The following is a 13236-nucleotide window of genomic DNA, read 5'->3' on the forward strand; positions in this document are numbered from 1 at the left end:
ACACGTCTACAGTGGTGCTGGGCAGTGCTATGGCGAAAGTTGAAGGCAATGTGACACCATTAAACTAGCTTACGTGTCACATGAAATTCTGAGCATTGACTTTTTCCCGGAAGTCTCGGGACTTCGCTCTTTGAAGCTTCTCCTAGTCCGAGGTTGACGTCGCAGGGCACCACTCTTTGGCACCACTCTTTTAAGTGAACCCACTCATTCATTCAGTGACGGAATTGTAGTCGCTGCACTGTTCAAAGTTCACACGCGAAGCATTTCCACATTACTGTCTACTTAGTAAATCAATACTTGACACTTATTAATTGTAATGTGGATCATACCTCATAGTCGTGTTTATGTGCAGGTTACATTGGCTGCCGACAGGGGCCCAGCCCCACAAAAATGTAAAGTGAAATAGCCTTTGTTTTGATCCTGCGATGCGCACTCCCTTATAATTTTAAAAGATGTATGTACGTAATTACCTTGTAGGCGGTTATTCGGCTGAATTTCCTCATGGTTCCAGTGCAGGGCCGGCAGGAGTGGCTGTGCGGTTCTAGGCGCTACAGTCTGGAGCCGAGGGATGGCTACGGTCGCAGGTTCGAATCATGCCTCGGGCATGGATCTGTGTGATGTCCTTAGGTTAGTTAGGTTTAATTAGATCTAAGTTCTAGGCGACTGATGACCTCAGAAGTTAAGTCGCATACTGCTCAGACCCATTTTTGAACCCAGTGCAGACACAATAACTTAACAAAATTGCTCAGACGTCAAAGATAACACGATGTCGGTAGTTTAAAGGCAATAGATTTCTCTAGAAAACGATTTCTTTCACTCCTCATTCCATCCAAGACAAAATCCACTTTTTTTCTCTTCAGCAGAAGCTGATTCTGGAGCTCTTGTAACTCGTGTAAACAATTTTCTAATTCGTTTACTCGTCAACGAGATATTATTGGAAATGTACAAGATCCACAGCATCCGAGAAGATAAAAATAGTGACTCGTGACGTCACAGATGTATCAACCGACCAGTTTCAGCGTTTTAGCTGGAAATACAGAAGTCAAAAGGCCAAACGCGATTTTTAAGTACTCTATATCATCAAAAGTATCCGGACCCCGAAAAACCACGCGTTTTTCATATTAGGAGCATTGTGCTGCCACCTACAGCCAGCTACTCCATATCAGCGACCTCGTTAGTCTTTAGACATCGTGAGGGAGCAGAATGGGGTGCTCCACTGAACTCACGGACTTCGAACGTGGTCAGGTGATTGGGTGTCTGCAGGTGAGATTTCCACGCTGCTGAACATGCCTAGGTGCACTGTTTCCGAGGCGAAAATTAAGTGAAAACGCGAATGGACACTTACAGCACAAAAGCATATATGCTGACTTCGTCTGTGGACTTAAAGAGACAGCCGTCAGTTGAAGAGGGTCGTAATGTGCAATAGGCAGACATCTATCCAGACCATCACACAGGAATTCCAAAATGCATCAGGATCCACTGCAACTACTGAGACAGTTATGCGAGAGGATAGAAAACTTGGATTTCATACTCGGCCGGCTGTTCATAAGCCACACATCACGCCGGTAAATGCCAAACAACGCCTCGCTTGATGTAAGGAGCATAAACATTGGACGATTGGAAAAACGTTGTGTGGAGTTACGAATCACGGTACACAATGTGGCGATCCGATGGCAGGGCGTGGATATGGCGAATGCAAGGTGAACGTCATCTGCAAACGTTTGTAGAGTCAACAGTAAAATTCGGAGGCGGTGGTGTTACTGTGTCGTCCTGTTTTTCATGGACGGGTTTGCACCCCTTGCTGTATTAGGTGGCACTATCATAGCACAGGCTTACATTGATGTTTTAAGCACCTTCTTGCTTCCCACTGCTGAACAGCAATTAGGGGACGGCGATTGCATATTGCAGCACGATCAAGAACCTATTCATAATGCACGACCTGTGGTGGAGTGATTACACGACAGTAACATCCATGTAATGGTCTGGCCTGCACAGAGCACTGACCTGAATCCTATAGAACACCTTTGGGATGTTGTGGAACACCGACTTCGTGCCAGGCCTCACCGATCACCATCGATACCTCTCCTCAGTGCAGCACTCGGTGAAGAATGGGTTGCCATTCCCCAAGCAACCTTCCAGCACCTGATTGAACGTATGCCTGCGAGAATGGAAGAAATCATCAAGGCTAAGGGTGTGCCAATGCTATATTGAATTCCAGCATTATCAATGGAGGGTGCTTCAAACGTGTAAGTCATTTTCAGCCAGGTGTCCGGATACTTTTGATCACATAATGTAGATGTAACTACATTTCATAATAAATATTATTTGTTGTTGTATGAATTACAGTAATACCAACAGAAAAAACGGAAACATAGTCAACAGTATTAGTAGAATATTATGGGAACTATACACGATGTCCTAGGCGAACAATAACAACGTAACAGCAAATTAAACTTTCTACTGTAATTAGACCATTGTTACACTTTTGCGTGTAATGTATTATTATAGACCACCCATAACACGAATAAACGCCATTATGAGGAGCAACGATTCAAAATGAAATTTCTTTCATTACTATATCTTATCAGTTCATTGAATCACAAATAATTAAGTAATATTTATAACATTAAATACGGATACGTCGCAATGAACCACTCCCAGTATGGATCTTTTACCTATAGTGTTATTATAAGAAATGAATTGTAGTGTCTTTGAAGTTGTGAGAGTGTCTTTTTCTTTTGCCCTCCCTCACCATGCACATATCTTTGGCAGTTATTTAGTGCAAACAGTATAAAGTTTGGTTTATGAGTGGGACGTAGTCTGTTGAGCACATTCATTGTCATAAATTATGTTACAGGGTTTTTCTCATTGCTATTCACGCAGTTAATTTTGAAAGTGTAAGTAAATAACTTGACGGTTGTCGTGAAATTTAAGATTGTGTTTGTTTATTCAGTGTCACAGCGCACGCCGAACGATGAGTGAACTGGGACAGTGATATGAAGGCGGGTTAGATTGCTTCGGTTATAGCTGGCTACATTACACTTGATGCTGATTGGCCAGGATCAAACTGTTTGGTTTTGTAAACCATTTAAACTTGGGAAATACGGGCCATTAACACGAACTGGGTCTTAGGAACAGTGATGTCACTGGATGACGTAACGAGTGTGGCTGATAACGTTTTCAGCCGTTGGCCCGTGGTGTGCAGACTTGGCATGCCCAGAGAAGGAGCACTGTGATGGCGGTCGCAGCCTAGCCGTCTACGGTTCCCCAATTCAGGCAGGAGACAGTTCGTGGTTTCTCCTTTCTGGAAATCGTCCAAACCTCGTCGTATCGCAAAAGTGTCACTTTAACGTACGGAGAGGAGTAGCTGCTTGCAGCTTACGGCTCTATCTCTGTGCTCCTATCTAAGGCCTCTGACCCAGTTATTATCACGCGCTTTAAGACCGACGGAGTCCTTGGGCTGGTACAAAGAGTATGACGCAGCCTGCAGCGCGGGGAAGTTAGGCAAACACAGTAAATGTCACATTCTGCAGGTATTACCCGATGTGACTGAAACACGAGGTCCCACGTTAGGGCAGCCGCGTTTGGCGTCTATTAAAACGAGAAGCGGAGAACTCCGACCTGATTTTGTTACCCTGATCTGGGTCCCAGTTTCAGTATCACGTGGTACGTAGTAAGCTTGCAAGGTGACAGCGATATGTCAAATTAATCAACTCAAAAGCACCCATCTACCCCCATAATTACGTTTCAGATATGGTTACGATACTAGGAATAGTAAATAAGTACTCACACCAGGGTTGTATTTACTAACATGTGGAAGTCTTCATTATCTGGTCTATCAAAATGGTTCAAATGGCTCTGAGCACTATGGGAATCAACTGCTGTGGTCATAAGTCCCCTAGAACTTAGAACTACTTAAACCTAACTAACCTACGGACATCACACACATCCATGCCCGAGGCAGGATTCGAACCTGCGACCGTAGCAGTCGCGCGGTTCCGCACTGAGTGCCTAGAACCGCTAGATCTCCGCGGCCGGCATCTGGTCTATCCCAGAAAATCATGCAACGGGAACAAATGGAACATTATAGAGCGGATATTTCGGAGTAGGTTTTCTCCACCATTGCCTTACTGACAAAAAATGCATATATAAGTTCCAAGAACACTTTTTCTGAAGGTAAAATTTTGTGCGTTATTAGGCAATCTCATATTTCTTTTACTATTTCAGGCCTACATAACACGTTTTTGTGTACAAATCATAGATAGTGCACGTCAGCTCCACACTAAATCCCTAGTATATGGCAGTCTGGTGTATAATACGTCGGCCTATTGATAATATTCTCTTACATAACTGCAGTTGCTATGAGAAGCATTTGCTGTTTACTGGATGAAGCATCACTCACTGTCTCATACTGGCACTGTCAGTTACTCAGTGAGTCATCGAATTCACAAAAATTCGCATAAACCACCTGTTAATTAAGCGGCGCAAGAACAGTTGGACATGTCAGAGCTGCCGTCGTCTTACCTTTCCCTCTTGGCAGCGCCATGCTGGCGGGCTATGGAGTGAGCAACGGACGCAGGGAGGCCGCTTTAAGAGGCAGAGGGCCCAATATATCATTTCGTGTTTGCACTGGCGCTTCTTATCGAGCATCTTGCTTTGTGTGGAGCTGTTCTCTGAAGTGACAGAGACAAGCCACCGGCCGTATGCTCGCTACTCTCTTTCCGGCTTCGTACGGATTTCAAAGGCGGCCCAAGTAGTCTTTTGTTGCGTGAGTGCTACGCAAATCCTCGTCTCGTGACGTAGCACAAGACCCACGTGTGTCAACACGACTCTAATTTGTAAGCAAGCCAGACAGGCCAGACAGGGCACAACAGGCCAACAGTTGTGCTCTTTCCTTCAGAAGACTGCAGAATACTATTCATTCATTGATTCACTGATCGATCTATTCAGTCACATTTCATGTTATCATATATCTTAGGAGATAGAGTATATTTTAGTACAGATATACTTCTCCCTCATACACTACATATACAGCGATACACTTCTCACCAAATGAAAAAAAGGGCATTTGAATATTACCAAATTTCAAATGAATACATGCACACGAAAATCTCAATTTCAAAATGGCGATACTTTTCCATTACATAGTTCAGATGTAATCGAAAAGAAAATCACATTACTCAACCATTTTTTTGTATTCGAACACGCGAATAGATTCAAACTCTCTGAGAGACCAAGATCCGAAACCGGGTCCTCGTCTATAGCTGGGATTGCTCTTTTTTGCTGAGCTATCCAGGAACGGATCTTGGTTAGGTAACATACAAATTGCGTGCAATGTCATTTATCTCCAAGTGCCTAAGAGACTCAAACTTTTGGGGTCAATTATCGTTGATGGGGTGAAAGACTACTGTTTGTTGCTGGTTACAGAATTTAATTGACCCTGAGCTCCATGGCTTAGTGAAACATGTTCTTTGCTTATTCTCATATAATTCAACTTTATTTCGGTGCTAACATTTCAGACACTTTTATATATACATTCATCTTATGGAGAACCAATTCAGTTTTCCATAACATGAGCTTTATCAACATGCGGGTGTAATTTGGGCAAAAACACGGCATTTTATCTTTAAATTTAAACCGAGTACTTTATACATTAATATCATCTGATTGTATCAGTATGCAATGAGTATTGCAAATTAGTATAACTCGTGTTTGAGTAATAATTCTAAAATTGAATTTGTTTTAGTATCAACAGAAAGGCAGTCAATACTCTACATAAGGCAATGTTCTGCGATCGACATAAGATGAACCACAAACATACAATGATGGGTAATGTTCTCTCATTTATTTCAAACGGAAGCTGACACCATTGCACTGGAATGTGGGAATGGGGAAGAAAACACTTTCATTCGTAAGGGAAACGATTAAATGCAGAATCAATCACTCGATCACCCACGCAAAAATAGAGTTGGCAAGACAGAAGCTGCCCCAGCATTGTATCTACTGAAATTACTGCACAGCGGGAAGGTAAGAAAGTCAATAAAATGTAGAGATATGAAATCCGCGAACTTCCGTTAAATTAAGAAAAATAAAATGTTATCAGTATCCCGCTATAGATGCTGCTTCAAAGGAAATGTGGGTTGGTTGGTTTAAAAGAGGGGGGGGGGGGGGGGCAAACTGCATGGTCATCAGTCTCAAAGAAAAAGAACAATCGTTTACTGAAAGCTATAGTAGGCTTCAGCATAATCAAGTGAGCTTTTGGGCAGGCAGAAATAATCATTTAACGAATCACACAGCGCTCGAAGTGACTAGATGAAAACGTCTGTCCTCAGAAAGTAACCACGTAAGAATAACATGAAATACGTTAAAGGGAAAGAAAAAGAGATAAAATTAAACTATACGAGAAGGTATTCACGTAATGAAGAAATTCAGCACAGTTCCGTAGTGAATACAAATAGCCAATTCACCGGGCTAGACCACTGACAAACACACGAAGACTGAAACTCGACAGTTTAGCAACAACATTCAAATGTCAATGAAAATAAAACGCATTCCAGACAGTGAATTCGTCAATACTTACGATAGATTACTAAATCAGAAGACGTCGACACTATCGCAGCATCACACGGCAATGTGGCTGACCGAATAACACAGTTCACAAATTATGGGAAAATTTATAACTCCAAATCCTCATTAGGCGCTCATTTAATTTACCTATAGCAGTGAGATTGAAACAACTTGATAAAATGTGCAACCACGCGCTTGCGATTTCATCAATAGACAATGTGTTATTCACGAAAAAATAAAATCAGAAACCTTGGCACCCATGCGAAACATTATACTTTAAACTAATAACGTTAATTTCGTCCTAAAATTCTGAAACTGAAGCGTCAGTATAAAAAAAGTTAAGGTATACCAATATAATTTCAGTACAAACAACTACATCTCACAGTGTCTACGGGAAACAACTGACTTATCGAGAGCTTCTTGAAAAGTGTCCAGTAACCCGATAAAGTTATTATATGGGGGACTGTCTATCAAACATTGGAGATAAGCGACAATCTTGTTTCACTCGCTTCTCAACTATTGTTTCCTTTCGTGCCCTTAGACACCTGTAACTGCAGTCTTGTACCTGTAAAAAACTTTTCATTAGTATTGATAATTTCGCAAAATACAGTACTGACAAAAGATATGGTGTAGCAATAAGCGCAATACTTATGGCGACAGTATTGCGTACATAAGGAATAAAACGGGAGTGCCTTAGCGGAGCTGTCATTTTTATTCGGTCATTAATGAAAAAATGTTTTGCAACTTGATTAAGGCCGCACTACGAGAATGAGCAGACTTTGAACGTGAAATTGTATTGGATCTAGACGCATGGGACATTCAATTTCGGAAGTCCTTGGGAAACTCCATATTCCAAGACCCACAGTGTGAAGAGTATTCCGAGAATACCACGGACAACGCAGTGACCGACGGCCTTCACTTAGCGACTGATTCCAGCGGCGTTTGCGTATAATTGTCAGTAGTATCAGACAAGCAACACTGCGTGAAATACCGCAGAAATCAATGTGGGACGTACGACTAACGTATCCATTATGCTGCGAAATATTGCGTAACTGGGCTACGACAACAGACGACCGACGCCAGTGCCTTTGAAAACAGCGCGACCTCAAAATATGATTCAACTGGCTCTGAGCACTATGGGACTTAATATCTGAGGTCATCTGTTCCCTAGTCTTAGAACTACTTGAACCTAACGACAACACACACATCCATGTCCGACGCAGGATTCGAACCTGCGACCGTAGCGGTCGCGCGGTTCCAGACTGTAGTGCCTAGAACAGCTCGACCACCTCGGCGGGCAGCGCGACATCGCCTGGAGTGCCTCTCCTGGGCTCGTGAGCATACTGGGTCGACCCTAGACGACTGGAGAATCGTGGCCTGGTCAGATGAGTCTAGTTAGCTGATGGCAGGGTCTGAGAACGGCGGAGACCGCACCAAGCCATGTATCCAAGTTGTCAACAAGGTACTGTGCTGGCTGGTGGTTGCTCCTTGATGGTGCCTGTGTTTACATGGAATGGACTGGGTGCTCTGGTCCACCTGAACTTGTCATTGACAGGAAACGTTTGTCCACCTGAACGTATTATTTAACGGAAATGTTACATCTGGCTACTTGGAGACCGTTTGCATTCATGTACTTCACGTTCCTAAACAACGATATCACAGGGTCACAATTGTTCGAAAATGGTTTGACGAACGCTCGGGAGAGTTCGAGTGAATGACCTGGCCACCAATATCCCCCAAAATGAGCCCTATCAGACGTTCACGACATAATGGAGAGGTCAGTACGTGCACACAAATTTTGCGCCGGCAACACTTACGGAATTATGGACAGCTATAGAGACAGTAGAGGTCAATAATTTTTCCAGCGGATTTCCAATGGGTTTCTGATCCCGTGTTACGTTGGGTTGCTGCATTCTACTGGGCAAAAGGAGATCTGACACGATATTAGGAGGTATCCCATGACTTTGGCACCTCAGTGTACGCTGATGATACGAAACATTACGACCACCATCCACCATGAAGTCGTGTGCCACCTGGAGGCGCTGTGGGAACGTGATGTCGTAAGGAAATTACACAAACCGAGCAGAGGAATGAGGAATCACATTAGCGACGATAAGAGTCGCAAATCAGGTTCAAATGGTTCAAATGGCTCTGAGCACTATGGGACTCAACTGCTGTGGTCATCAGTCCCCTAGAACTTAGAAGTACTTAAACCTAACTAACCTAAGGACATCACACACATCCATGCCCGAGGCAGGATTCGAACCTGCGACCGTAGCAGTCGCACGGTTCCAGACTGCGGCCGGCGCAAATCAGGAAAGGGATTGAGGTAAGTGACTTTAGCGGAGAACGGATTTTGATGGCCAAATGTCTGGGAGCGGGTATGTCGGTTGAAGAACTGTGAAACCACGAACTGGCTATAAGGTGTCCGTCTTGCAGGCCCATCACGAGACGGGCAGGTCCATGAGTCGCCCACTCCGCAAAGCACAACAGGCTGTGAACGAGCTGTGAACGACCTGAGGATTGAGTATGAGCCAATATTGCCACAAGTATTTCAGAGCACACCGCTCAGAGCACATCCTTGAACATCAGGCTCTGCAGCAGTTGACCGTTCCGTGTTTCCATGTACCCAAATTTCATCATCAGTTACGACAGTAGTGGCCATCGAAACATCGAGTTTGGATTATGAGTCAATGGAAACAGTTGCCTAATTGGTACACCATGTCGATTGTGAATATGCTGTTATCCAGGCGATCGGATGCTCGAAACACGGACAGTGCTGCAAGACGCAGGCCTGTGAGGGCATTGTTATGTCGTGGAGGAGATTCATTTGAGTTTTAGTAGTAATTTAAAGCACCATGACAGCTATGAACTATGTGTACAGTAATGCGGATTACCTAATCGTTTCTACATTTCACACTACATACATACATTTATTTTTTATCTTGAGTCATCAGACTGGTTTGATGCAGCCAGTCACGAATTTCTCTCACAATAGCACTTGCAACATACATCATAAGCTACCATATGGAGCATGGTGGTGTCTACCTTGTACCATGCAAATGGTGCGAGGGGATAATGACTCTCTGTATGTTTCTCTACGATCTCTGATTTCTCTTATACTGTCTTCGCGAAATGTACGCAAGTGGCAGTAAGTGCGGTCCTCAGTATGTCAAAAATGTCGGTTCTCTAAAATTTCTCATTATTGCTTAGCGAAAAGAACGTCTTCATTCCTGCAGGGATTCCCATTCGAAATCATGGAGCATTTTCATAATACCCACTAAAACATTCGTAATATCACATTCCAATATTACCGTCCAGTTGTAAAAGCTTGAATGGCGACGCTGATAGTACGCAACGGTTAGTAGTTGTTTCCAACACTACGAAAATCTCTGGGGCGGTAAGTGAAAGCTACCACACCATCAGCCACAGATCCGAAGCAGTAGCCATTGCTCCGTTTACTGTCTTATATGGCAAGCATTTCAAACAGATATCTTCCGGACAGGGCAGAGCCTTAATCACTTTAATTTACACTATGATAGGTTACCTAAGTCACTTGTGGGTGCGGTAGGCTGCATAATGAGAAACTAGGCTTTTTTCTTCGAATTTATGATTTGTTTAAATGGTACCTTGTCTCTCTGCAGTTTCTCCTGTATTGAAACATTTTTATGAAATATGTGTTTGAATTTTCCAACGTACCATTTATGGGGTAGTTGGAGGTAATCTTAAAGGGCCGTGTCACAGTTCTATGCTAGGCGTATAGTTGTAGTTTTGTCTGATTGTGCGCGTCATAAACCAGAGTGCAGACCAAAAGCAATATGCATCTTGGATTTTCTGCTAAATGTCACAGCGAGTCCGGAAATTTGAGCTTTCGTCCCATCGACAGGAAAAGAGGGACGTACCTTCCGGAACCATCACACGGCCGCCGCTGTGGAGTCCCTCTGTACTTCTGCTTCTGGACAACTCTGGCCCAGCCTGGGACCCGCCACTTTAGTCTGTGACATTTCCTAACTTGAAGTCGTTACGAGAATCATTCGTCACTTCTTCGTGAATCACATCTAGCTTTGTTAGTTCAACAGATGACAGTTTAAAACCTTTATCTACAGTATTTGGTATCAGATATTCGGTACCTCTATAATGAGTGCCACTTCTACTATAAAGACAGTATCCACATCCTTTTACGTAGATCTGCAGTAGCAGCCTGTACATTCGCATGACCGTAATGTGGCGAAACAAGCGCTGTATCATTTGAAAAATACAAAGGCGAGTGAGTCTACCGGGATTAACCCAGTTCACCACAACGCGTGTGTGCGTAGCACACAAGTATTGCACCATAATTTAAGAATGGAATTAAAAGTTCAAGTTGCTTTTCCAAATTTTGTTATCATGTACTTTAGTGTATTAATTTGCAAACTGTCAAGTCTCCAAATGATGAGGTCAATATTTTTCTCTAAATACATCGTTTTAAGAATAAAATAAGCGACGGTAAATAATACATCAAGGAACCCAAAAACTGTTCACGTTGTGCAGATTTATGTCAAAATTAACTAGTACAAGTCTCAACGAGATTAAAGAAATAGTTTAGTCAAAATTCGCGTTTTTAAGAAAAATTGAATGTGTTAAATATCAGAATTAGAAATATGGAAATTTGTTTGAAGCGCCAGTTCAACATAAAAACATTAATTATGTAACCCCATTGAGCTATGTTTAATAGTTATCGAATAATTTGCAAAAACTAAATTAGGAACTAAAAAGTCCTTATTTAAAGTAGATTTATTATCTGTTACATTAATGCTAGAAAGTTTTGATTACAGCACATAATGAAACCTATTAAATAATAGAGCATTAACTAGTTTCCAGGCCTGACTGAAAATTCTTGACGGCAAAATTTAAATGCAGGCGACCTAAAACTTTTTCTGTGATTTGAATAAACTTACCTACATGCATACAAAAATTAAATACACAACAGTGTTGTAATATATATTGTGTTCTAGAAAGCGGCCGTTTAGAGGCTGCTACTGTGGGCATACAGCGGATGACAGCAGGTGTTCCCTTGTCCGCCCGCTGTGCCACATATTCTGGGATTGGAACATAAATAGTGGCTACAATTTATTCACAACCGATACGAAAGAGTTACATGTCAGCACCTGTTACTGTTCTTCAAAGCAGTCACCAGCGATGTGTAGAACCCGTTGACAGCGATTTGGAAGGAGTAGTATACTGTTAGCAGAGCTTGTTCTGTTGATGGTGCGAATGGAGCGGTCGAATCTCTGGAACATTCCTGAAGTGAATGCCACGAAGTGGTTCCTTCATCTTCGGAATCAAATCAAAGTCACAAGGACTTAAGTCCGGGGAGCATGGTGGATGGTACAGTACTTCCCAGTCCAATCGACCGAACAGAGCAGCTGCAGGTAGCGCTATATATGCCCGCGCATTGTCGTGCAGAATGATGGGAGGGTTGCGCAGAAAGTGTCGCCGCCTCTTTCGCATAGCTGGTCGCAGGTGATGTTCTAAAAACGAACAGTAATACTTTGCACTGACGGTCTGCCGTGGTGGAACGTAGTGCGTTAGGACAACACCATCACAGTCGTACACGAGAATCACCATAACTTTCACCATACTCCGACGCACTTTCGACTTTTGGGGCGACCCATAATGCTTTGCTAAAGAAGCGGCGACACTTTCTGTGCAACTCACCCATCATTTTGCACGTCAGTGCTCGGGAGCATACAGCGCAAGGTGTGGCTGCTCTGTTCGGTCGTTGGGACTGGGAAGTACTGTACCATCCAGCATACCCCCGACTTAAATCATTGTGCGATTTGATTCCGAAGACGAAGGAATCACTTCCGGGCATGCGCTTCAGAACTGTTCTAGAGATTCGACAGACAGTTGACTGCTCCATCACACCATCAACAGAACAGGCTCTGCTAACGGTATACTACGCCTTCCACGTCACTGGCAACGGGTTCTACACGACTCTGGTGACTACTTTGAAGGGCAGTAACAGGTGCAAACATGTAACTCTTTTGTATCTGTTGTGAATAAATAGTTGCCACTATTTAAGTTCCAACCGTCGTATAAATACGGGCCGAGAGGCAAGACTAGGCTTCAGTTCGCACCCACCCACTGTACGATCAGCCTCGGTCAAACCCCGGAGTGCTCGCTGCCTCGGACGACATCAGAAACAGGCTGTTACTAACGCTCATTTTCACTAATAATAGAAAGTGAGGACTGTACACGATCCTGCATTGTTAGATTTCGCCGAAGTAACTGTTAGTGTGCCTGCCGTAATGTTAACAAAATCTGCGTCGCAAGTGGTGACAATTATTTTCCTGTTTTGTAGCAAGCAGTTATTTTGATTATCAGAAGTCAGGGCTACAGACAATTTAATAGGAACTTACTGTAGAGGTTCCCTCTGAATTGCTGATAGGGCTGTTTAAGAAACAGAAATTTATTGTCAGTATTAACATACTGAATATTACAATGTTAGGCGTGTGAAACTTTACCAGATATATCTATCAATTAGAACTCAAAATCCTCATTTACAATCATAGCCCTGATCCAGCTGAGCACATAGAGAATAGAAACATATCTTTCAGTGGGCTGGACAAGAATGTGGACTTGCAGACTGGGAACTATGGTCAGTATGTTCTGCATCGCTTTCTGGTT

At 43.1% G+C, this 13236-nt stretch overlaps 1 protein-coding gene across 2 annotated transcripts in view; it reads right to left on the reverse strand.

Annotated features, from left to right (window-relative positions):
• Positions 1-4586, reverse strand: part of LOC126336484 (sialin-like) — a 58791-nt gene extending 54205 nt beyond the window's left edge. For both annotated transcript variants that reach the window (XM_050000226.1, XM_050000227.1), the window contains exon 1: positions 4525-4586. In XM_050000226.1, coding sequence (XP_049856183.1) covers positions 4525-4546 — 22 coding nt within the window. In that variant the 5' untranslated portion in view covers positions 4547-4586. The remainder of the gene's footprint in view (positions 1-4524) is intronic.
• Between the last annotated feature and the right edge of the window lie 8650 nt (positions 4587-13236).

This window comes from Schistocerca gregaria, chromosome 2 (assembly GCF_023897955.1).
Source record: "Schistocerca gregaria isolate iqSchGreg1 chromosome 2, iqSchGreg1.2, whole genome shotgun sequence".
NCBI lineage: Eukaryota > Metazoa > Arthropoda > Insecta > Orthoptera > Acrididae > Schistocerca > Schistocerca gregaria.